The following is a 26,765-nucleotide window of genomic DNA, read 5'->3' on the forward strand; positions in this document are numbered from 1 at the left end:
TGGCTGATCATTCTACTATAATAATATAAAATGGTAGAATTCGTGAAAATAACTTTTAAAATTGTTACTTCATATTAATAACTAAACTATCAAGAATTTCCTAGTGAAAGATATATTATGTTTTTATTAATATGCACTCAATATTTGGCGTTAAAATGGTTTTTTAATACCAAAATGAAGCTGCTAAGACATTGTACGAAAATATTAATATTACTTTTTTTTAACTGTAGGTATCTAATCTAGACGCCAATACTACCTTTTATTATTAAATGCTTTATTTCAGGCCTTGTGGGAATATATAAATTGGCATCTTTAAATTAATATGATATTGAAATTAAAAAGATATTAATTGTAATACACTTTAGTGTAATTTATTATTGTTTGTTGTTTTAATTCAAATTTGTCAAATCAATAGATATGCAAAATAATAAAGTTATTAGGTAGGTATGTTGTTATGCATATATTTGTAATTAAGTATGAACCTTTTCTCAAATGATGTACTGGCCCCTGACACCCCGGATACCCTTGCAGCAATTAAGTAAAAATATCCCAATGCTTCAGACACACCTTTTTTTACACCTTCTCACAGATGTCCAGGCTGCCTTTAAATTCAGTCTACTGAAGATTTTATGGTTTAAATGAATTTATTGCATTTGAATTTTAAACGCTATAAATTTATCCTGGTTCAGACTTCAGCTGCTGGCGTGGATGGGCTGTCACCCCAACATCTATAAGAATTAAGATCATTCAGTGTTGGTAAAACAGGTGCTCGTCTTTTAGAAGCCCTTAATAACTTATAAATGCTTTGTGGGGAGATAAATCAAGCTATTGCCCCCATTTTATATGGGTCAATCTTGGTGGCTCTTACCAAGAAAGAAGGTGAGATAAGGCCAATGCTCTGGGAAGCACTTTTGGTGGATTAACCTCGAAAATTGCGGTAAAATATACAATCAGTAAATTGAATAAAATTGTTGAACATTGTTGGCTTTGGCACTTAAAGCGCCTGTGAAGCCGCTATACACGCTTTGCGCACTCTTTTTACTAACGAAAATTGTATGTGCTGTTGAAAGTCGACGTTAAAAATGCATTTAATTCAATAAGAGGTGACATCATGTTGAGAAGGCTACTGAAAACATTCCAAAAATATATTGAAATATATTTTATTGTTACTCAGAGACATCAAAATTAATATATAAGAGTTATGAACTCTCTTCAGAAGTTGGTTGTCCAAAAGGTGATCATCTTGGGCTGGCTACTTTTAGTCTCGCAATAAATTCTTGCATACAAAATTAAATTTTAACGTCTGATCATTGATATACAAAAAACCCAAGATGCATAGTCTCGAATAAAAGTAACGCTCGAAAGTGTCCCGAAACACTATTTCTATAACAGTATATGTAACAAGCATATATTATTGCAAAATCAACCTTACACGAATTGCTTAAAGATGTTATTACAACGCAGTGTATATGTCACCGTAAAATTGTAAAAACCGTTAGATTGTAATCTATCTCGCGAGATTGTAAACTGTCGAAAGATTGTCAACTCAACATACTGCTTGCAATTTAACGTATTATTATTCGGTAGTTATATGAAATTGTTGGGAAGTAAAATTAATCTGTAATTGACCAAAGAAGTTTGAATGATAACTAAGTTAGTGTAGTACAATCTACCGAATACCGATAACTGATAACCGATAGATTACAATCTAACGGTTTTTACAATTTTACGTTAACATATACGTACTTAAAGCAATAAAATTTTACAACCGACCGTGGTCGGTAGGACAAGGTATTGAGTGGAGTCGAACATGACTTTTTTATTTACAACTATTTAACATAATTTTAAATTTATCCGACTTTTCGGGTGCTTTACAGCGTGCGTGGTCACGGTGACTGAAGACAAAAGGTGTTGGATGTTAAATAGTTGTAAATTTATAATAATACACTAGTGGATGAGGTGGTAAGGACAGGTGAATAAGGACTAGTGCTAGACAGGCTACCTCTAATTAATTTGCGATATTTGTTTTTAAAATAAGTGTTATTTGATGATTTGATATTTTAAAAGAGTACCGAGAGTTTTTTACGCCGGCTTTTTCTCTCGGCCTACACCCTCTGTCTTCTTTGCCGATGAGTAGGGATGCCTACAAATTGAAATTTAATGACGTGGAATAAGTGATACATGTATCTTATGTTCCATAATAAACATATTTTATTTTACATAACTTTAATCCGGTTAAAAAGTTTTTTCTTTAAATTAAAAAAAAAATGTTAAATTGGCTACCTCCTGACCTACACTTTATATAGCGTAAATATATTTGTCAAAAACTACACACAAAAAAGTTCAAAAGTACATAAATTTATTTATAAAAAAAAACACAAATAAATAACATCGACTTCACTTATTAGACGCGAGACTATTTGAAATGAGCGCACAATTTAGAATGTTGCGCTCATTTTTTGAGGACTTTTTTTTGACGTTGAGTGTGCATCTTGGGTTTTTTGTATATCAATGCGTCTGATATCTTGACGATGGTACTCTAGGAGGTAACGCAGATTTGCGCTTTCAGATCTAAGTTTATATCAGAGTTTAGTTCAATAGGTCTAACTTGAAATTTTGATAAATGTGAAATACATATATATCCATGCTGAGAATGTGGACACTGACGACACAATAAAAAAAAATGATACCTTCGGGTCAAATAAGAGTATTTCCTCCAACTTCGATTTGTTCCCATTGGAGTTGAGAGTCTAGGGCCGTGGGGTTCAAGTGCAATTAAAGACTTAAGTTTGCGACTGGTAGATAGTACCAGTGACCACGGAGCTGGTGATTTCCTGGCTCAACGAATAAGTATCGCAATACAGCGAGGAATTGCTGCCAGCGTTTAAGGGACTACTCTGCCAAAGGGACCAAACTTTTTACATTTGTTTTAATTTTCTTTTTATTAAATTTTATTATTACTATTTGTAGGTTAAGAAAATTATAAATACTGTAAGTATATTTGATTGTTGTGTATAGATTTTAATAAACAATTCGGAATATGCAGTATAACTCACACATTAAAAAAAACTTTATAATAATTAAATTTTAAAATAATAATATCATCAAAACATTTCAAACTCTAACTGATAATAAAAACATATTTTCCTTACAAATTATTTAGTACGAAACAACAGTCCAAATACCAAACAGTAGTTTAATGTGTTTCCCATCATCAATTTGATAATATTTTTAAAATACAATTTTATTTTTTTATATTATATTTTGTCTATTAGATTTGCTACTTATAATTAAGGACCCTTTATGCCTTATTTGCTTTGACCCCGAACCGACCTCTCCCTTTTACAACTGAAATACGTAAGCTCTGGCCAGTAAGCAAACGTTACATTTTGCTTATCACTACGCCTCGGGACAGACGTATCGACATTTATCAATATTTATCTAATCTACCTGGCCAAGGGACTCATTTAGAACAAATAACCAAAGCAACTATGTTGGGTGTTGTAACCAGATCAAACCTCCTTGGAAGGAATGTGATGAAAACTTTCATCAGGAATGGATCCCATGGTGGTGTTCCAGGAGAGGTAAGTTATTTATTAAGCTATTATTTTTTTTATCTTAATAGTTACGTAACATTAGAATGTCGAACCACGCTGGTAGTATATTAAAAATAATGTCCTATATCTTATACTGTTTTAAACATTAGTTTAGACATGTGTGTATAAATGTTTAAACGACTAGATAAATTCAATATTACTAGAAATAAGAATACCTTTAGACTTAAGCACATATCTGGTTTTGTAATCGAAGTTTGGAAGTTTATATTATTCGTATGACTGTTACACGTTTTAACTAAGGAGGAGAGGTATTTCTGGTACTCTCACATTTATAGTTCTTGAAGCTTGTTAATTGTATGATATGTGCCTTATTTTTACATGTTGATTCATTAATTAATCTTAACAATGTAAATTGTAAATGCGAATAAAGAAGTTATTATAAAACTTTCAGAACCTTCCCTTCAACATTCACAACAGAACACGATTGACTGTCAATTTCTTCCTCTACATCTTGACTGGTATTTCATCACCATTTGTCATCACCGCTTACCAAATGAAAAAGTAAAAGAAGCGAAGTAAGGTAAGAAGTATTTACTCTGTAGCATGTTATGTTAAGGGGTCATTTTATTACGAAAACAAAATGTAAAAAAATGCCATCAACGAGGCATGGGATTCGTAAAGTAGTCCTATTTCCTCCTTGCGATATTTTTTTAAGTTTTATCCCTGATTGTTTAAGCACTAAAAAACTAATGGTATTAACATACATTAGGTACACATCCACATTGCCAAAATCATCTCTTTGTTTATTCCCTTGGGAACTTCCTTTAAAGTTTTTCAACTCCTCAAAAACTTAAAAATCTTTAAAAAACTATGACTTTTTTTAACACATTGTATAGATTTTTAAAAACTCAATTGCCGCAGTAAAATGTCTAATATTCGTAACAAAGAGCAGGAAAAATATTTGCTTATTATTTTCCTTGTCCGCAGTCAATATATAGTTACAGCGGTGATTCCGTGTAATGTCATAAAGGTTTAATTAGTTGTTCCAACACAACCATAGGTATAACAGTTTATTACTATAACCAATATTATGTGGAAACCATTAAAATTAAATAAAACTAGGATTATGATGCACTTTTACGGTAAATTGCTAAATTAATTGTGAACAGTTTAAAGATACTGCGTCATTTAGGCATAAAAAAAATCAGTCGCGCTACAACATCTTTAGGTCTTGGCCTCAGATTTCTGAATCTGTTTCATGATAATTTTTTAATCTAATAGGCTAGTAGGTGATCAGCCTCCAGTGCCTGACACACGACGTCGACTTTTGGGTCTAAGACATGTCGGTTTCCTCACGATGTTTTCCTTCACCGTTCTAGCAAATGTTCAATGCGCACATAGAAAGAAAGTCCATTGGTGCACAACCGGGGATCGAACCTATGACCTCGATCCCCGGTGATTTAGGCATAGGTCCAAAAATAAGATGAATTATGATATTAATAAAATTAACTACAAAATATGGAGTAAATTAAAACAATGCGTTAAAATCGTATTAAGTACCTAAATTTCTCTTTTTAATAAAAGTAAAACTCATTTTGGCATTCTCTGTAATGAAAATTATTATTCAAAACACAAATATATTCTAAGCAATTTTCTCTATTACATTTGCATAACATTTACCTAAGTATTTTCTAAACACACTATACAAATAGTGCTTTACACAAAAATAGTTAACGAAAGCTTATTTGATGGGTAAAGATATATTTCTTATCCCTTTAATGCTTACTCCAGCTTCGATTCTTCGTGAAATATTAATTGTCTAGAAAGACTGACCTTTGGTTGTAGCCTGATTATGTCTCGATTAATTGACTTAGCAAATCGGAAATTATATTCTTTTCAAAAAAGCATACACGGTCAGACGGGCTAGTGTACCTAAAGCTCTAATTGTGTTTGATTTTTAATACGAATGAGCCTGGTTTCATGTCAGAATGCTATAAAGATGGTATCTGAGTCATTCTTTATTATTTGATTATAGTGTTGAAGTCGTCCTTTTACCCTTCAAAAAATCAATAATTAGTACGAAAACCCTTTCATAGTTGTATGTCTATATCAAAAGTTTGCATTAGGTATAACGTTAATTTTGTTACTGTTACCGGAAAATAATAAACACATATTTTTTAACAAAAAAAAATACTTTGTAAGAATATTGTAACTACTGTAGGTTTATTTGTATATAATCTTTACTTAGAATAATTAAAACATGTTTGATTTTTGTTTTGAATGTCATTGGTTGTATCCAATATAAAAATATAGGTTCCAAATACGAAACTTTCAAAATAGAATATTAATGGTTCTTGTATTGTAAGTATCTATTGTACACCTGAAAGTGGATAGGCGCGTTTATGCGATTGAAACAACCTCGTGAAGTTTATGATCCATTGTTTTCGGTAGAATGACAATATTTTCATTTACTAGAAATCATACAACATCAATACAATATGTAAAAATGATTATTTATTGAATTTGTTTTGCACATAGCATATGCCAATGTAGAAATAATTTAAACGTTAATGGCCATATAGAACAAAACGTGGGATACGCTGCGACAAAATCTATAAATGAGTTAGAATGTGTTTTTATTTTTGTACATATATCTGAACAATAAACGTTATTACACTTCACACATTACCTAAGTTAACGTTACCATAATGAAAGTATTTTAAAGAATATATTATAGATAAGACAATAAATCTGGAAATCCACATTGGATTTGTCCGCATAGCAGACACATTCAAATAATATGATCGTGTTTTTGCTATTCTTTCTTTAAGCAATCACGTTATCTCGTCGATATACGAGCAATGTGAATTATGATTACAGAAAGTAATTACCATTGCTTATTCATGATTTCTTTTTTATTATCCTAAGTTAATAATATACGGAACAAGCATTACATTTATTCAACTTCTTTTCAGATATAATTATTGCGTGGACAAGTGAAAATAATGTTTGTTACCAAATCAATGATTAATATAATTTGTAAGAGAAAATTATCTATAAAATATAGCTAAATAAATTGATAGAGCTCATATTTGTTGTTTTATTCTAAGTATAGGTTGCGTTCAGATTTTGTGATCAAGAAACTACCAAATTTCTTAAACGCAATGGTAGTTAAAGCGTGCATATTCCTAGAAAGAGATGGAGAGTGTTCGATTTTAGATAGCCTTTTGCGACTGCGTTTGGCTGATATTTTCATTTCCATCTTGCAGTTATAAAACCTAATTTGTAACTATGCAGGCTCCATTATCTCGTCTTTCGACTAGATTAGGCAGAAATGTTATGTCTAACTTCGTGCGAAACCATTCCCATGGTGGGGTCCCTGGCGAGGTAAGTTCCAAATTCAAAATATTACATAATCCTCTTTTGTCAAAACTTAAACTGTACTGTAATACATGTACCTACTTTCTACTCCAATAAGAATGATAATATTTTTCGGATGTTAGTCAATAGGCACATGCTATACATGTAATTATTTCGATTATAATCTTTTTACCAACTAGTATTGATACTGATGTAGTAACCTTAAAAGTTTGTAATCTATATGTCAGAAAACTATTTTACCATAAAATCTATGTAGGAATATAGTATTTTTATTAATTACTTATGTTTATAATTTTAACAGTATTTCATTTTACCTATTTTTCTATTCAACATGTAATGTTATGGTTCGAAATAATATGTTCTTATAGGCATTTGACTTTGTTTTTTATTGACTTCTCACTCTACAGTAAATACTAACAAAATAAGTACACATTTCATTATTTCTGTATATAAAAAAGTTATTATGTTAATTTTCAGAATCTGCCATTTGACATCCAAAACAGGCACAAGCTAACTTTATTGTTTACTGTTTTCATTGGATCCGGCCTAGGAGCACCCTTCCTCATCACCCGCCACCAACTGCTTAAGAAGTAATTAGTATTACCTGTTTAAATAACATTTGTCCCAGTAATTATTAAAACTAAATTAAGCTAACTGCACTATTTCAGTTAATGTCCTCATTTGTCTTATTGCATTTTGACAGGACTATATGTTACACTGTTGAGATAACCGACACCAATTTTACTTTTGTGTTTACTTTTAAAACTATTATGGCATAATTAAAGAGGATTCTAAAACTGTCTGTTTCAAATACTACTATATAACATTAAATATATATGTATATTGCACTAGCATAGAAAATGGGTCTTAGATCATATCTTAATTCTTCTTTGTTAGGAAGAGCCCATGGCTACCAATTATTGAGTCATTGAAATCTGAGTTAGTTTAAAATTGCAAGCAACATTTGGAGGGTTACCAACAAGTATGAAATTAACTGTAAGAACATCCTGTTTTTGCAAGCGTTTAGTAAATTTATATATATTTTTAGATATTCATGTTTTCATCTGTGACAGTTATAATTTGAATTAAAAATGCTTTATAAAACTAGTTATTTTATGTGTATATTACTTTTAAATTATAATGTTATTTTTCTTTTGTTACAGGTAATCTCATAATTCCTTAAATCAGTTTAGGTTAAGCTAGAAAAGTGTATTATGTTGTAATAAATTATAATAGAGAAACTGTTAATTTTTTTAAATAATTCTAATTTTCAACTAAGTTGTTAGAGAAGCCCTTCAACCATATTTATATTTTCTGTGGCCAAGTTTAACCCTTACTAAACAAAATATAACTTGCTGAAATTATATATTGAATAGTGGTTTCTTCTCTAGAAGTCTAGAGTAACTAAATAATATACTTATAATTCAAAGTATACTTTAATATATTATTGTAAAGGTATAGTTTGAACTATATAAATTATTTAATGTGAAGAAATTAAATATATAAATAGATGTTTTGTTTGAGAATCAGCTAAAAAATAATAGTATTTCTACTTTACCCTGGCTGATATTGTATAATTATATTCTGTGGTTGAAATTAAGTTGATTGTTGTCAATTGTCATGGCACTTATATTGCGTTTGTGATGTTTCATGTTGATTGTCAATTGTCATGGTTATTTGTTACAAGTTTTAATTGTTTTTGTGGGTCAATATACTACCCCTAGTATTTAATAAATAAACAATAAACGTTTTTGGCAATGTTCAATATTGTAAGCAGAAAAAAATAATACATGCTAAAATTGTGTATAATTTTATCTAGAATTTACATTCCAACCTTTTCGCCGGTAACCTTCAAGAAACATGAGTGAAACTTCATGTTATATTCTTGATAATGGAGCTTATACAGCTAAAGTAGGTTTATCTACAATGGAGCCGAAGATCGTACCCAATTGTATTATGAAAGCTAAATCAGAACGCCGTCGACCATTCATAGCCTCACAGCTTGATGAATGTCGTGATGCTTCGGGCTTATTTTATATATTACCATTCCAAAAAGGATTTCTTATCAATTGGGACACGCAAAAAACAATATGGGACTATATATTTAGCAAAGAATGTTGTCCAGTAAATTTTAGTGAAACTCCATTGATTTTGACTGAGCCTTTGTTTAACTTTCATTCAATTCAAGAAGCAATGACGGAAATTTTTTTTGAGGAGTACGAATGTCAGTCATTATTACGTATTAATGCAACAGATTTGGCAGAATATCATTATAGAAAACTTCATAAAAATGAAGGTACCGTAGTTGTTGATTCTGGTTACAGCTTTACTTACATAGTGCCATATATAAATGGAAAAAAGTATAAGGAAGGTATTAGGCGCATAGATGTTGGAGGAAAAGTCTTAACTAACCATTTAAAAGAGATTTTAAGTTATCGTCAGCTAAATGTTATGGAAGAGAGTTATGTTATTAATCAGGCAAAGGAAGACTCCTGTTTTGTATCACATGATTTCATGGGAGATATGCAAATAACTAGAAGAACAGGTAAATCATTAATAATATGGTGTCACCCTGATTTAACTGCTTAAGTAAATGGTTAATTATTTGGAAATTCAAAGTTAGGACTAACTTCCTAAAAACTAAATGACATAATAAATTTAAAATTGTTAGCTGAATTATTAATTTTTATTATTATAAATCTTTTTGTGTTCTGCAGGTTCTAGAAACACAATAGTTAAGGACTATGTTTTACCAGATTACACCACATTAAGGAGAGGATATCTTCGAGATATTGTTAGACCAAATGAAGATTTAGAACAACAAACATTACGGATGAACAATGAACGATTTAGCATACCAGAACTATTGTTTCATCCATCAGATGTTGGAATACCACAAATGGGTATACCAGAAGCAATAATTAATAGTATTGATTCCTGTCCGGAAGGTAACAAGGAAAGTCTGTTGGAGAATATAATATTGTATGGTGGTAATGCTTTGTTTCCTGGTTTTCGTGATAGAGTTTTTAATGAAGTTCGTGCATTAGCATTAGACCACTTTGATGTAAACGTTAGTATTGCTGAAAATCCAATTACCTATGCCTGGGAAGGTGGAAAGTATTTGTTTAAAGATCCTGAGTTTTACTCATTTTGTTTAACAAAAGAAGAATATGAAGAGGAAGGGAGGAATTTGGCATTTGAAAGGTTTGATATATAGCGTAGAAAACGAGCGAGAAATTCTTCAGAGTAAAGGATATCGCTCGGTAAATGTTACATTTCTAATAAAGTATTATATACATTTTATGTAAATTCTATGTATAAAAATATTATGTACATTATTTTTGGATTAACAAAAATATGATGTTTTGGGACATCCATGAGTTAGATTTCTAAGCTACTAATGGAAATCAATACCACTATTTGGAATTAGTATAGGATTGTGAAATACCTCTATAACCCTTAATAGTGGTAAGACAGCATGGAAAAGAGTTGAATCCCAACATGCTCATCTTAGTTTTGAAACTTACCTGTTTTATTATTCCACAATATATATTAGAAGCTTTTAATACTTAGTTTGATGTAAAAGTTTTTATATAATTAGCATGAAATGCCAAACTTAAAAATATGTTGTCCAACTTACATGTAAATTACCACATTATTTTTAGGATATTGTAAAAAGATAATATAAACATATATATTTGTGCCAAGACTGAAATTTTAATATGAGATTGAGGGACAATCCATGTCATGTTGTTATTATATAGAAGCTCCTAGTTAGCTTATTATTTCCAACATACATATAATTAATTAACATGGTAATTGCTAAATGTAGGAATAACCCTGATAATGTAAATCTGAATAGGTAGTACAGTTATGTATATTATGTCATTAGAATTAAATCCTTATATTTTTATATGGAGACAGAAATATCTGATTGTAACTTACTTGGTAAAAAATACTCAAAATAGTTTATTAATTTTATTATCTTGAAGATTTCCATTACATATTAACCTAAGCAAAATTGTTTAAACCAACAAATACAATACAGTATACCTATTAACAATAAATGCATGTCATGTGTACTTAATAAAGCTTTATTTCCCACTACGCTGTTGTATACTTTCAAGCTGTTTTCATGAAATAAAGCTCTTTTGTGGTTTGTATTATCAGAGAAATATCTATTTGTAAATCAGTCCACTGATAGGTCAAATTACAATATTTAAAGTAAAACGCTGACATGTCTAACACAATCACAGAATGAATTGATAAAACAGTGTTATTAAGCTGATTTTGTTAATAATTTCTATAAATATTCACTCAGATCTCCATAAAATAAGAGTGGCTGTAAGTTGTGTTAAATGTTTAAAACCACCACTAATTTCAAAATAAGTTTTATTAGAATTAAATTAATAATTAAAATATGTGAATACATCTAGTATGTGACATAAAGTAAATTAACAACTAAAATAAAATGCTTTGTGAATTATTCACAGATGAAGCAAACAAATCAACTATTGGTTAAATTGGTATAAAAGTGTAACCAAATGCTGAGAATACTTTTTAGATTTTTTACTTCAGTTTTAAGAATAAATTGTTCATAAACCTTTTTGCCATTTATTTAATTCCTTGAAATATCTTCCTCAGTGTTGACAGTACCAAAAACTAAGATACAGTATAAGGCATACATGCACATTATAGAAGCAGTATAAATTGCTATTGCAATTGCTATTATTTATAATATTTTATTTGAAAACAGATTTTTTAGGATCAATATGTGCTTTATAATTATGCACAAATGTATATTTATTTAAGCAAACAAAAACAATACTCAAGACCCCCCTATATAAATTAAGTTTAGCCAACTTAAAAATACTTGGACTAAGGGGGCTATTTTAATACAATTTATTGCATATTATCAGCTGGGGAGCGAACATCATCAATTTTGAGTATCATTTTGACTAGTTGTGTAGCTAGTGCAATTTGTTGCTTCTTAGAGTGAAGGGACTCAATCACATTGAGTGCTTTCATATCATTGGAATCTGGAAAAAAATTTACTGCATCAGCATTAAGTTTAGAAAACCTATCAGGTTGGATAAATATATAGCTACCTAAAACAAAAGTTATTGTTAAAATAAGGCTATAGTTACTCATAAATTGTAATCTTTTCTTTTGAATTGGCAATTCACTCAATACTCAGTTAACATAAACTTACCACTGTTCATGCAATCAATTCCAAGATTTGGATTGTTCTCGGCTGCCTGACGAGCCTTCACATCTGATAGAGCATCAATTGGAGACAGACCACTGAAAAATGGAGAATTCCTCTTTAAATTACAGATTAAACTTTTAGTACTAAATAATACTTATTTACTTTAAAAGATGCCTCAGACACAGCCAAGGAAAATAATCATTATAATTCATGATTTAATAATGAAATTTTATCATCATTGGCATCTATATAACAAGTACAAAAAATAAAACATTTAAATAACCATTCTTTGAAAAACCCCATCTCTCTGTTATACTGAGTTTGTATTAATTAAAGAAAAGCTATATTGTAGCTCAGTGTTTTAATACAACAAAGGCAAAGTAGAAAACTGATTACCTGTTCTCAGCTAATGCCATAGGAATAGCTTCCAAGGCATCAGCAAAAGCCCTGTAGGAATACTGATCAAGTGAAGATAATTTATCAGCTTCACGAGCGACGGCCAAAGAACAGGACACTTCAGCTGCACCTCCACCATATACTACACGAGAGTCCTAAGAAAGATAAAATAAAAATAAATTATGACTAAAATAACTATATGCTAAATATAAAATATTTGCATTGCAACACATCGCAATACAAATTTCCTGCTTCAAGAATTTTTAAGTCTCTTACAAAACAGCACACCTAAACATTACACTATGTAACCATAAAAACATTGTTAATGATATAAAAGTATTTTTAGGAGTTGGCTTAAAGAGTTTTACATTTTATGATTTCACACCTAAAATACTCACCACAAATGATAAAGATGACATTTTGATTAGATAATTAATGTTTCTATATAAATTACCTGAACCAAACTTCTAACAATGCACAATGCATCATGCACACTGCGTTTTGCCTCCTCAACAATCATTCGGTTACCACCACGAACCAAAACTGTTACAGCGCGAGAGTTTGAGCACTCTTCAATCACCAACATCTCATCCTTTGTTGTGCCAAAAGCTGTAATTGATTGATATAAAAACTTAACTTGTATAAATATGTAACAAGAAAATATAAAATAAATTTAAAAGGTCTTCCTCATTTGAAGACTTATCTATAAAGATGTTCTTATATTTGAGTGGCCTTTACGTATAAGTAATGAATTAAATTTTTACCAATACATACTCAATTCTCTGACAAGTCCACAGTGTCCAAGTTTCTCTGGGGATAACTCCTCAAATCTAGGCACAATGCGACCACCTGTTGCGATAGCTATTAACTCCATCTCTGGTCCACCCACCCACCTTACTGCTGGCAACTGTTCAGCCAGGAGAAGGTGATTTGCTTCATCATCAAAGCCCCATTGGCAGATGGCCAGTGTAGCACCAGTATCCTTAACTTTGCGAACCATTTCAATAAACTTCTCATGTTCATACTGCCTTAAGTCTCTGTATTCTTCAACTGAGCCAACTTGGAGCTTATGCTTGGTTTTGGGCTTGGGTGGTTCAAATGCACAGGTTAGGATTGCCAGTTTTACATCTTTAAGAACTTTAGGCATTTGTGGATGGCTCATAGTCTTATCTATGACAACACCACGGACAAGCACGGAATCTTCCATCCTTCCTCCAACCTTCCCTTCAACTTTGATCAGTTCGAAATTGACATCACGCTTCTCTAAGTCTGCTACTGACAGAACAGCCTTAAAATAAGGAATTTAATTATTAAAATAAAAAATACTAAACACATAGTAGGGACTTCTTAACTCTTCAAAAACAAAGTACTCCAGCAAAAATGTATCTTAGATAACAATAATAGATATAATTATTCAAGCCTTAACTTACATCAACAGCAATCTCCGCCATCAAACGGTGACATTTAACAACGACTTTACTACCAAGGGTTGTCATGGCAACCTTAATAAGATGTTCCCTTGTGTTCTTGCTAACTGGGAAGGCTTCACTGATGCTGTCAAGGTGTGCCAAAGCAGTTGCTGCAGCTAACTCAAAACCATCAGCAATTCTTATAGGGTGAATACCCTTATCTAACAAGTTGGATGCCTGCTCCAATAGAGCCCCTAAAAAAAATTGTGGTTAAAAACTAACTAGTTTTGTATTAGACAACAAATGTGTTTATGTTATGTTTATATTATTGTATAAATATTTTCACACTTTTGAAAGAAAAACTTTAACATTGACAAAAAAAGCAGCTTAAAACAATTTTATTAGGGCTGAAAATTAAATAGCTACCGATATTAAACAATACCTGCTAAGACAACAACTCCAGTGGTACCATCACCAATCTCATCATCCTGACTCTGAGCTAGTTGTACCATCAATTTTCCAATCTGGTGTTCAACATCCATCATCTTTAGAATAGTAGCTCCATCATTAGTGACTGTCACTTCACCATCAGAAGATACCATCATTTTGTCAAGACCACGGGGCCCCAAAGATGTTCGGAGGATCCCCGAGATTTGACGTGCTGCTTGAATATGGGACTAAAAGACATTTTTTACTTAAAAATTTGAGAAATGTATAGTAAACTAGATAACATAAAATTTCCCTTTTAATGCATAGAGGGCAGCAATTCTGAGATGAAACTTGACTGTTTTTTGTATTGGAAACTTTAAACGAAAACGAGCGTCGATTTTTTCGTATAATGTATCATGTGACTCAGAACTGAACAGAATACCACCTGTGTACTTTCAATGATTTTTTACGTAAATTACAACATTTTTTTGGAAAACAACGAACGTATATTGATAAACCACTTAAAAATGACTTAATTGTGAGTTTATTAGACAAAAATAATTTTCCTAATATTCCTGATAAATATTCCAAATACTTTTAAGGTTACAACTATAGTAAAAGTATACGAAATATTACGGTCTCTAAGAAAAATTTAATTTAATTATATTGTGATCGTAAGAAAGTAAGATATGTAGTTTTGTCACTAAATTAACACAATTCGTAATTTAAGAAATGTACCTTCAAAGCATCAATACCGGTCATCCGTTTTTGGCTTTCTTGGTCTCTTAGAATAATAAAAGGACGACCATATTCGTCGAAAGCCACAGTTCCCGGGAACATGGACATTTTAAAATTTTCTTAATACACAATTAGGATCCAAACTGATTTCTTTTCTTGAATATTTTCAGTAAGCAAGCAAAAGACTCAAAGACACTTTTGACATTAGTGTTTATTATTTACAATTTGTTGCATACAGATAATAAATACTTTTTTTTCGCACAGGTGGTAAAATTTTAATGTACATAATGTCAGATGTCAATTATCAATTTTGTTCCAAGCCTGGGAGTGATTTTGACATCCAAAATTGTTCTAAAGTTCTTATTGCGAGTTTTACTTTTGTACAAGGTAAATAATCCGTTGAAATCTATTTTATTGTGTTTAAATTGTGGGGATAAACAACGTAATTGTGATTTTTAATAATTTTGTGACTGTGTTAGTGATTTATTTTTGATATTGACTATTTTGGTATTGTTATTTGCAGTCCGCATTTGTAGCGGCGTTTAGCCGACATCTCTCTTATTTATATAATTTTTATCCAATGGGGCATGGGGCAATTAACACTTTACTTCTATGATTCTTTAATCGTATGTACACAAGAACTGTATTCAACACTTATCACAGGTGAAGATATCAAGTTACTAAGAAATTGTAATCATCAGATTAAATAATAATTTCAGGAATTAAAAGCAGATAAAAATGCCTGAACTCACAGAATTAGACAAAGCTACAGCTTCCATGACTGAGAAGAGGAAGGAAGAGACAGCCTCTTCAGACAGTGATTCTGATGATTCCATCCCAGAATTGGAAGATGCAGGTAATATGATTGTAATATATTTAACATTAAACTAACGATAAGCTTAGCTGTTTAATTAGTGCTATTAAAATATGAAATCTCAGGGTAAACACCCTAGCTATCATTTTTTACATATTAAAATTTTTTATGTCAGTATAAAACATGGTATCTTAATCGAAAATGGTTTATGGTATGGTAATATTTCAGTCATTTTTCAGGTGCACCAGGAGCTGGAGGTATCACTAACCCCATTGCAGGCATTGATATTGTCTCTAAAGCAAAGCAAACTCGTGGGGAAAAGAAAGCTAGAAAAATCATGAGCAAGTTGGGACTTAAGCCTGTAAGCAATTCATTTTAAAATTAAACAAAAAATAATAATAATTAAGCCTTATTTATTCCTTGAAAAATTTACAAAATATACACACACTTAAAATACATACATGTATATATATATTTTTTAATGGACCTCTTATTGAGTATAGGCCTCCTCCAATTGGCTCCATCTCTATCTGTTTTGAGCATTTTTCTCCCAATCCTCTCCACCAACTTTCTTAAGCTTGTCAGTTTTGTTAAAAATAAATACATAATATGTTTTTATTACAAAAGAAATATATTTGAGCATGTTAATCAAACTATGCTAAATTATAATATAGTAGTTACACATACATTAATATATTGATAATGCCGTTTTAGGTACAAGGAGTAAACAGAGTAACAATAAGGAAGTCTAAGAACATTCTTTTTGTTATCAACTCACCAGATGTTTACAAGAACCCTCACTCTGACACATACATAGTATTTGGAGAGGCCAAGATTGAAGATCTTTCACAACAGGCAACTATGGCGGCTGCTGAACGTTTCAAGGCACCTGAAACTACAACAGCTGGAAATGATACTGCTACTGCTGGAACAGTAAGTAAATTGTTTTAGGCAACAATTTTGTTACCTTTTATATTAAATGCTATGTACTACTTTTATATAAAAAGTAGTAGATACCATCTCTAAGCCATATCTCAAGATGTGGCTAGATGTTTCAACAATGAAATAAAACTATTTTTTTATTCTGAACTGAAAAGTGATACATAACTCAGACTTATGAAGCTACCTTGATTCTTTTGTTACGAAGTTAAGTTATTCATAATAATGTTTCTTCATTTCAATAAGATTTTATATACTTGTTTTTTACAGACGGTAGCACCAATAGCTGAAGAAGAAGATGAAGAGGGTGTAGATGAAACTGGTGTTGATGAGAAGGATGTAGAAATAGTCATGTCCCAAGCCAATGTGTCTCGAGCTAAAGCAGTTCGGGCACTTCGGAACAATCAATCAGATATTGTCAATGCTATTATGGTAAGTTCAAAAGTAGCTCTTTCTGTACTCTGATAGTCTCGAATTTTTGTATAATTCCTATTCAATTAAGTTTTTTTTTAATTATACAAGAGTATCACTCATAATAATTAGGATGATGATTTTTATAACTTTCAGAAATGTTGCATATGTTAATCCAAAACGAATTGTGTAAAACTTTTAATTATATTATACTAAATTTTGTCCACAGGAGCTGACAATGTAAGCGAGGGATAGTCACAAGGTTACTTTATGTTCCTAGTTTTAAGTCTTACAATGATTAATGCTAAATTTAAAGTGTCAAAATTTTGAAACCACACCCAAAAATATATTATAAACAGTTTATATCCAAACATGTTTTGGATAGGTCATGGGAATGTAAATAGCATTCAACAAAATAAATATTATGTATTATAATATTATTAACTTGTTTCATTTATTGAGTGAATTAGCGTAATTTATAAATTTGTTTTCACCGAACTTAAGGAGTTGCACAGATATAAGCTTTGGTTTGTAGTCATAGTAGTACTACGTCTTCAAATCAAATCAAAATACGTTTATTCAATTTAGATGCTTCTTAGAGCATGCTTATGAATGTCAACAACGTTTACAAAATTCACGAAAGAGCAAGACTACGCCATCCGTTCGCAAAACTCCCAGGAGGCCTTGTTCTGAGAAGAACGGGCAAGAAACTCACCTCCCTTTACATTACAATTATTCAAAGGAAAATGTCATAAACCACAACGTCATAAAAGTTACATAAGTAAAAAAAAATGAAAATTTGTTCTGTGATTTACCACATTCACCATTACACACATATTCATAACACTTCAAAGATAACAAATCAAATTATAAGAATATAATTAGAACTATTGCCAAGCGTTTTTATCTTCCAGGTAGTCATTGACTGTGTAGTAACCTTTACACATTAAGGTTTTTTTGATATGTGTTTTGAATCTGTTTAAAGGCAGTTCCAATATTTCACTAGGAATCATGTTATAGCAGCGTATACTTAGGCCCATAAATGAAGTATTTATTTTCTGCAACGGCTGGAAAAGTTTTCCCTTATTTCTTGTATTCCTATTGTGAATGTCGCTGTTCATGTGAAAAGAGAACTAATATTACTACGCACAAAAATGATACAGTTGTAAATATATTGGGAAGGTACTGTCAAAATATCGATTTTATTGAACAAATTTCTAAGTGAAGTGCCTGGTTTCAAGCAATAAATTGACCTAATAGCACGTTTTTGCAAGATAAAAATAGATTGTATATCTGCTGCTTTGCCCCATAAAAGAATTCCATACGACATAACGCTGTGAAAGTAACTAAAACATACTATTCGCGCAGTTTCCTCGTCTGTGAGTTGCCTAATTTTCCTAATAGCGTATGCCGCAGAACTAAGCTTGTCAGAAAGTTTAGTGATATGCTGACTCCATTGAAGTTTTTGGTCTATTGTAATGCCCAGAAATACCGTAGAATCAACTAAATTTAGTTTTTCATTGTTCAATTTAAGCTCTATAGTTGTAGTTTTAACATTAGGTAAAGTAAATCTTATGCATTTTGTTTTTGTGGCATTTAATTGTAAATTATTTGCAGAAAACCAGCACACTATTTCAGAAAGTGCATTGTTCACATCGTCAAAATTTGTCTTATATCTATTTACTTTAAAAATCAAAGACGTGTCATCAGCAAACAATACAATATCACATAATGGCTTTGGCTTCAACAAACAAAAACGCAGACATGACGTTTCAAGGTGCTTATGTCTTGCTGACTACAACTGCTGTAATGTTTTATTTAAATCTGTATTAGTACTCGCGTAAACCATACAATCTTCCCTGTAATACTACTTGGATGGTTCACACTTCACATCTTAATATATATAAATTACGTGTCACGTTTGTCCGCTATGGACTCCTAAACTACCGAACCGATATCAATCCGTGTGTTGTTTGATCCAACTTAAAAGATAGGATACTGGATAGCTTACATTTTCATTTATACCCGTAATATTTATGGCAAATTATTTGTTTATTATTTGATAGTCAGAATTCTAACAGATGGCGCTGTGTTGAAAGTACCAACGTTTCATAAAGCTACAATTTAATGGCAAAACCACCAGAAAAACCTGGTGGTCGCCATGACTGGTGTTCTCCTACCTACATACATACATAGTAGTAAACTATTCAAGGGAAACCCCTTGAATAGTTTACTACTATGTAATATAACAAAAACCTTAGCCACAGCAATGCTTGGCCGAGTCTACTAGTATACTATATTTATTTTCTTAACATAGTTAATCTTCTGCCCGCGTTATACAGCATCACTGTATTTATATTTTATTAGGTATCTAAAAATGGCTGTGTTCACGCGTGTGTCTACTATTTTTATGTAATTCAATTAATAATAAGGATAAATTGTAATCAGTAACGCATTATGCAATATTTTTTTATTATATACTAGATGACCCCGTGAACTTTGTTTCACCAACATATATTTGTGTCAAAACTTTTAAAACAGACCAAAGAAGTCGGCCCTCATACAGCAGACTACATACTTAATACTATGAAACACATATTTTTGAAAGAATCTACAAATATGTAAATGACAATAATTTTTAATTTCTAAAAAGACGTCCAATTCCCCATCTAAGAACATTTTGTATTGGGATATTCAATTGTCGTTTTTAGTATTTTTCTTTAATTATTATTTACGTTTCCCATCGTTTAAACCTTCCCTGATCTTTCACAAATATTTTAAGATCATAATTAGCCAAATTGGTCCAGCCGTTTTCGAGTTTTAGCGAGACTAACGAACAGCAATTCATTTTTATATATATAGATGAACCAAAGCAAAATGCCCAACACACATTAATAATTTAATAGTACTCTTGACGAATGTATATTACTATTTCCTATTCGAGTATGTATTTAATATTTTATGCAGCCTTTTTATGCTTATGGGCGGATGCCCTTCATTATTAGAATCAGCCATGTCTTAATAATTTTAATGTTGGTCACCAAACTCAAAATCTATTTACTATTCATTAGGAAATCTCTTAAACAAGCATTTTCAATTAGTTTTGTAACAAAAAGACACCAGATTATTTAGAACAAAAGCGATTCGTCGCAGACGTGGTGCGCTCGCCGTTGACGTTCGAAAACTTCCAACGATTCAACATGGCCGCGCTGACCATCGATACGACGCTCCGCCAGACTTGACAACTGTCAAATCTCGTTCCAATATTTGCAGTATTTCTTAACATGGCGCTAGGAATGCGCCGTCACGGCCGGACTGACTTTCGACCGTCCTCGGGCGCATCAGATTGCAGTCCTGTAACAGTGACACAATCAATCGGACAGGTGTCAGTAAATCTACCCGCTCGCCCAACCTGACAAGCTATGACTACTAGACGTAATGCTACTGTCATGCAACTATGACTATCAGAATAAAAAAAGCGTGTGTCCTTTCGACCACTCATGGACCGGACGGCACCTTTTTCTAATCACTTAACAAACATTACACTCTTTATCTAACAAACATACTCACAGTATCAATTTGGACCGGACGAGTGTGTCCTTTCGACCAGCCACTCGTGCATGGACCGGACGACACTGTCCCTTCGACCAATTAACACCTAAGATTGGACCGGACGGGTGTGTCCTTTCGACCAGCCACTCGTGCATGGACCGGACGACACTGTCCCTTCGACCAATGAACACTTAAGATTGGACCGGATGAATGTGTCCCTTCGACCAGCCGCTATCAGCTGCGTGGCCCGGACGACATTATCCTTTCGACCAATGAACACTTACGGTTGGACCGGATGAATGTGTCCCTTCGACCAGCCGCTATCAGCTGCGTGGCCCGGACGACATTATCCTTTCGACCAACGAACACTTAAGGTTGGACCGGATGAATGTGTCCCTACGACCAGCCGCTATCAGCTGCATGGCCCGGACGACATTATCCTTTCGACCACCTTCACACACACACACACACACCACGTTATTCAATGACTCATCTCACTAATCGTGCCAACATAGTTAAGTAAACTTCAGCGCTTACAGATTACACATACCTATAAGTTACGGACTGTCTTGCTCTGCGTGAATTCGGACCTCATGCTCAAAGATTTCGCGATCTGAAATGTTACTTAGGGTATCAGACTCCGCTGTAAGCGTGTCTGATCCTGCGGACAGTGTATCGGAGCCTGCAGTCAATATATATCACAAACATTCGGTCTGTCGAGGTGACTATTATCGAGTTCAACATCGTTCGGCGCCGTCATGGCCTCTTCTTCAGTCATCAAACTAGTAGATATTTCAACTAACCCGTCATGACCCCGAGGTACTGGACGCAAGTTCTCGTGCGCGTATTTGAAAGTACGATGTGAACCGGTTATGCTTTTCAACTCGTAACGGTAATTAACTAATACTGCGATTATTACATAAGGACCCCTAAACTTCCTATCTAACTTGGTTTGGTTGCGTTCACAACTTTTGATGAATACGAAATCGCCTTTAGAAAATGGCTTGATAGTAGCTCGACCCTGGTTAAATCGTAAAGTATCGGATGCGGCTGCCCTTTGTATGTTAAGAGACGCATCTTGCCTAGCTGACTCTACGTCAATTCGCTGTTCTTGTTCTGAATCTGGACTTGAACACCTAATTCTCGACATACCTAGAGATTGAGAACGGATACCGCACATGAGTTCAGTTGGCGTAAATTTGGTGACTGTAGACCTAGTACTATTAAGCGCTAATTGCACATTACCTAACTCGTCACGCCACGCTTTATTGGGATCGTTTTCGATAATCGTTAGCAAACTTTTCAAAGTGCGCATCACACGCTCGACTTGCCCGTTTGCCTTGCTGGAGCCAGTTGCTATAAAATGCAGCTTAATGTTATGTTCTGAACAAAAGTTCTTGAAATCCTGGCTAACGTAACACACCTGCCTTGATCAGCTATTATGCGCTTAGGTGCTACAAAAAGGCAAACGGCACTTTTAACGGCTTGAACCGCACTAATGATGAGGTGTGCTCTAATAATACGTATTTAGTGAACGCATCAATAATTACTGAACAATATTCCTTACGGTCACTTTTTCCACTTAGTTTGCCGGTGAAGTCTATATGAATCGTGTGCCACGGTACCGGAGCTTATGGAATAGAATGTAGCTGCACAGGCTGAGCACCTGAGGGACCTTTTGATGCCTTGCAGACAATGCAAGAGTCAATAAATTTTCTAACGCACAACATCTGAGGGAACCAGTACTGTTCGTACAGTTTGTCCAGTGTTTTGTCACCACCCAGATGTAACTCGTTATGAACGTGATTAATCAAAGTCCATATTAGGGAGCGAGGGACGACTGGCAGCCATGATATAATCTTGTTTCTTACAACCTTCCTATAAAGAATGCCATTCCTAACGTCATATGTCTGACCAACCGTTTCAGGAAAATCGTTATTATTGTGCTTGTTGATCAAGTCACTCTGCATCACGTTTCTGTTCTACAGAAAGCCAACCCTGATGTAATTCTACAAAATTTACTATCTGAATTGTAGGTTTTGAAGAGACTTGTGACTCGGAAATTAAGCTATTGGGGTCCGGCAGGGGATTTCTAGAAAGGTAATCCGCGTGTTCCATGCCACGACCTTCGCGATATATGATATCGAAATCGTAGGCTTGTAAAAATGCCCACCAGCGATGAACACGTGGGGTTAGGTCAGTTTTAGATTTCGATGCTTTTAATGAGTTACAGTCCGTGAAAACCTTGAAACGTCGGCCGTATAAATAATGCCGGAAGTGTTCTACCGTTCGTACGACTGCCAGCGTTTCCAGTTCATATGAGTGGTAGCGGGACTCTACTTCAGAGGTACGTCGGCTAAAGTATTCTACAAAATGGGGAAGGTCTTTCTTTTTCTGTATAAAATCGCCCCATATCCCTCCGAGCCAGCGTAAGTCCGGGTTAAAGATCATCAGAACTGGTTCGGAGGTAAGCATCTGTATAATGGTATTACGGATATGGGCGTCGTTGAACAGTTTTATGGGGTAGACCCCTATCAATCAATTTCTAACTCTCCTGTGTTCACGCGTTTACGGGCTAATCTAATAAGGGCATCTCTATCATCAGCTGCCAAATCCGTATCTATCCGAGTAAAGTATGGCTGGGTAACAATCGCCTCACAAACATTAACTTCAAATTATCATTATTAATTTTGACGCTCACACCGTTTTCTAAAATGTCCCTACCTATTATAACAGGGTCCGTAAGACATGAGTCTGGTACTACATGAAATGTCAAGAGTTTTATAAAATTTTCAAAATTAACCTCACTCGAAATCTGTGACGTAGATTTTATCACACAAGATCATTGCGTACAGTACTTGGGAACTTAGTATAATAGCTCTCTTTTATCAACGAGCAAGACGATCCGCTATCAAACAAAAAGAAAGGAAACTGACTCACCAGATGACATCCTCAAGGTGCCCCTCAACAGCCACTGTTCGCAGATATTGACCTATTACCTTGCAGTAGATCCACCACCTTTTTCCTTTTCTTTACAAATTGTTGCTATGTGTCCAACTTGACCGCATATATAACAGGTTACGGTAGAAGTTTTCTCGGGGGCACGTGTTGCAGTTGACGGATCTTGCTGCTTAGTCATCCAAGAAGAATCTTCTCGAAGACGCTTGCCGGTGTCCGAGGATTCCACAAAAATGATATTTACTAGGAAATCTTGCGTCCACAATTCTAGGTCGCTTGAAAACAGGCTCTTGGATTTCAGTAACCCCCGATCTTCGCTTTAGGGTATAGTGACAGTATATGCGTTTAGCTCACGGCATATCAAATCATCCTTCTGACATAAGACCGATATGACGTATCCAGTTATAAAATCTTGACATTCGGGTTTTAGGTATAGTTTCGATCATATTCCATAAGCGCAGGCCACTCTGCTGCAGTTTCTTTTGTTCCAATTTGAAAACGCAATATTTCATCAAAGAAGTCTTGAAATAATTTTGGTTTACAAAATCTAGCCATTAAACTTTGTTTTACATTCTCCCATGTCAGCTCATACAAATTTAACTTGCTCAAGGAAGCTGCGCGCCCTTTCAGTACACTGCTAAGAGCTAGAGAAATCTACGCCCTCTAAATGTTTAGTCAGTACTTTAAGCTCTGTAATTAAGACCAACCTTCTATATCCGCGTCTGCGTCTACCGGATTAAACTCTACGAATTTCACTGAACTATACTGGGCGTTAGCAGTTGCCACCGGTGGTTGCGTTGTCGCTAACATCCGAGTAAGTAAAATTTCCATATTACTTAACAACTTCAAGGCGCTATTTTAGTCAGGTGGTTGTTTTTGCACGGTCAGTAGCGCATGGGATCCCACTTCTGATATGGGCGGATGCCCTTCATTATTAGAATCAGCCATGTCTTAATAATTTTAATGTTGGTCACCAAACTCAAAATCTATTTACTATTCATTAGGAAATCTCTTAAACAAGCATTTTCAATTAGTTTTGTAACAAAAAGACACCAGATTATTTAGAACAAAAGCGATTCGTCGCAGACGTGGTGCGCTCGCCGTTGACGTTCGAAAACTTCCAACGATTCAACATGGCCGCGCTGACCATCGATACGACGCTCCGCCAGACTTGACAACTGTCAAATCTCGTTCCAATATTTGCAGTATTTCTTAACATGGCGCTAGGAATGCGCCGTCATGCTAGTTAAACTGTCAAAAATCAAAATATCAGTAACGCCGACGTCTGTTCACTTATTTATTTTTTTTTTTTTTTAATGGCTTTTATATGTGCCAACTGGGCACAAGGTACTTCGCCAGTGTCGTGTAGATGGAGAAGGCACGATGGAGATTGATCGGTGAAAATAATAATTAAGTTAATTTTGAATATGCACCTAAACAAAAACAAAATAGTTGCAATTCGATTGTTAGTTTTAAGACTGCACAGACAACACAAATATGAGTGAGTAATAATACCATTATTAAATACTGTTTCCTCTTTATAATAATTTTTATATATATATTACACTTTAATTTTATTGCTTTCTATATATTTACATAAAAATCTACAATATGGACTAAACACAAACATTAACAAACATTTAACACTTAAAGGACGGGGGACTTTACGGGGAAGAACGTCATAGAGAGGATAGGTTAGTTTGGGACAATTAAATAGAATGTGAGATACAGTGCCTTCATCCAAGCCACACTCACAGATAGAGTGATCCCTTTTCCGGAGCTTGGCTAGATGAACAGGGGTGCAAGCATGACCAAGACGAAGACGTGAGATTGTGGATGTAATCCAGCGATTTGCATTCCGATAATGACAAAACCAGGGTTGTCTTGGTATGTTTGGTTGGATGGAAGCATAAAACTTACCCTTAACCGATTTGGAGTCATTCCAAAATGTCTTCCAGGTTCTGTCCAGATATGTCTTTGCAAGAGTACAAAGATCCTGTGCTGAATTTTCAAAATGATCTAGAGAACCTGACTCAACAGCTGATTTGGCACATGAATCAGCAGTCTCGTTTCCAGGGATACCTGAGTGGCTAGGAATCCAAACTAGTATGATAGACAATCCTTTTTGATTACAAGAGAGCAGAGTCTCCCTGATTTTTAGAATAATGGGAAAACGTGATTTGCTGCGAAATGGGTTTTCTTTAATGGACATTAAACAACTAAAAGAGTCTGTCAAAATAGCTGTCTGTTGTATGTTATGGGAGTGTGCAAACAGGATTGCTTCCAATAGAGCAGTGGCCTCTCCTGTGAACACTGAAGATTCGGGAGGACATTTAAATTTCAGGATATTTCTATACCGAGGAACCCAACAGGCAGCACCAACACAGCCGTCTGGAGACAGCTTTGATGCGTCAGTGTAAATAAGAAGATGATTTGGCCAATTTTGATTAATATAGCTTTGTAATTTGATGTTGGTATCTGGGGCTCCTTTGATCAGACCAAGGTCTGTGATGATGGGAGGTTTGTATACCAGGGCTTTATAAGAAGTAGAATACAGGGGATTTATTGGAAAAGATATCAGGGGGTTAGGGAGGCTGGTGAACTTTAGATAACTATCTAGCAGATAGGAAGAGGAGTTGCGGGTACAAGGAGAATGTGATAGTTGGGATAATCGATGCCAAAGAGGGTGGGATGATAGCTGTAACATTTTGCTAACAAAGCGGTCACATAAATACTGCCGGCGGATGTGTAGAGGAGGATCAACACACTCAACCTGCAAAGCATTAGTGGGGGAGGATTTCATTGCACCTAGAATGATTCTAAGGCACCTATATTGAATTTTGTTTAGTTTCTCAGCAGCTGATTTGTTAAAGGGATCCAGAACAAACATACAGTAATCCATATGACTACGTACTAAGGCATTATACAATAACTTTAAAGAATAGGGGTGAGCGCCCCACCAAACTCCCGCT

The 26,765-nt window shown here is 33.8% G+C and overlaps 4 protein-coding genes across 5 annotated transcripts; 3 read left to right on the plus strand and 1 right to left on the minus strand.

Annotated features, from left to right (window-relative positions):
* The first annotated feature begins 3,286 nt into the window (after positions 1-3,286).
* LOC125055529 (cytochrome c oxidase subunit 7C, mitochondrial-like) lies at positions 3,287-7,532 on the plus strand. Its single transcript, XM_047657993.1, has 2 exons — positions 3,287-3,584; positions 7,416-7,532. Exons 1-2 carry the CDS (start codon positions 3,492-3,494, stop codon positions 7,530-7,532), a joined length of 210 nt encoding a protein of 69 aa, XP_047513949.1. The 5' UTR covers positions 3,287-3,491.
* A 569-nt stretch (positions 7,533-8,101) lies between these two features.
* LOC125055526 (actin-related protein 6) lies at positions 8,102-11,544 on the plus strand. Its single transcript, XM_047657990.1, has 2 exons — positions 8,102-9,483; positions 9,656-11,544. Exons 1-2 carry the CDS (start codon positions 8,799-8,801, stop codon positions 10,153-10,155), a joined length of 1,185 nt encoding a protein of 394 aa, XP_047513946.1. The 5' UTR covers positions 8,102-8,798; the 3' UTR covers positions 10,156-11,544.
* Positions 10,904-15,335, minus strand: LOC125055525 (T-complex protein 1 subunit epsilon). Its single transcript, XM_047657989.1, has 8 exons — positions 15,120-15,335; positions 14,395-14,629; positions 13,974-14,206; positions 13,318-13,831; positions 12,998-13,152; positions 12,544-12,698; positions 12,151-12,242; positions 10,904-11,977 (listed from the first exon to the last, which is right to left on the minus strand). The coding sequence occupies exons 1-8, from the start codon at positions 15,225-15,227 to the stop codon at positions 11,841-11,843; spliced, it is 1,629 nt and encodes a 542-aa protein (XP_047513945.1). The 5' UTR covers positions 15,228-15,335; the 3' UTR covers positions 10,904-11,840.
* Positions 15,336-15,386: 51 nt separating this feature from the next.
* Positions 15,387-17,723, plus strand: LOC125055527 (nascent polypeptide-associated complex subunit alpha). 2 transcript variants are annotated; one of them, XM_047657991.1, is made up of 6 exons: positions 15,387-15,506; positions 15,839-15,975; positions 16,173-16,294; positions 16,648-16,866; positions 17,143-17,304; positions 17,513-17,723. In XM_047657991.1, exons 2-6 carry the CDS (start codon positions 15,858-15,860, stop codon positions 17,525-17,527), a joined length of 636 nt encoding a protein of 211 aa, XP_047513947.1. In that variant the 5' UTR covers positions 15,387-15,506; positions 15,839-15,857; the 3' UTR covers positions 17,528-17,723. The 2 variants fall into 2 exon arrangements, with proteins under 2 accessions (XP_047513947.1, XP_047513948.1); XM_047657992.1 differs by having other exon boundaries at positions 15,480-15,593.
* The last annotated feature ends 9,042 nt before the right edge of the window (positions 17,724-26,765 follow it).

The sequence above is a fragment of the Pieris napi genome, chromosome 13 (genome assembly GCF_905475465.1).
Source record: "Pieris napi chromosome 13, ilPieNapi1.2, whole genome shotgun sequence".
NCBI lineage: Eukaryota > Metazoa > Arthropoda > Insecta > Lepidoptera > Pieridae > Pieris > Pieris napi.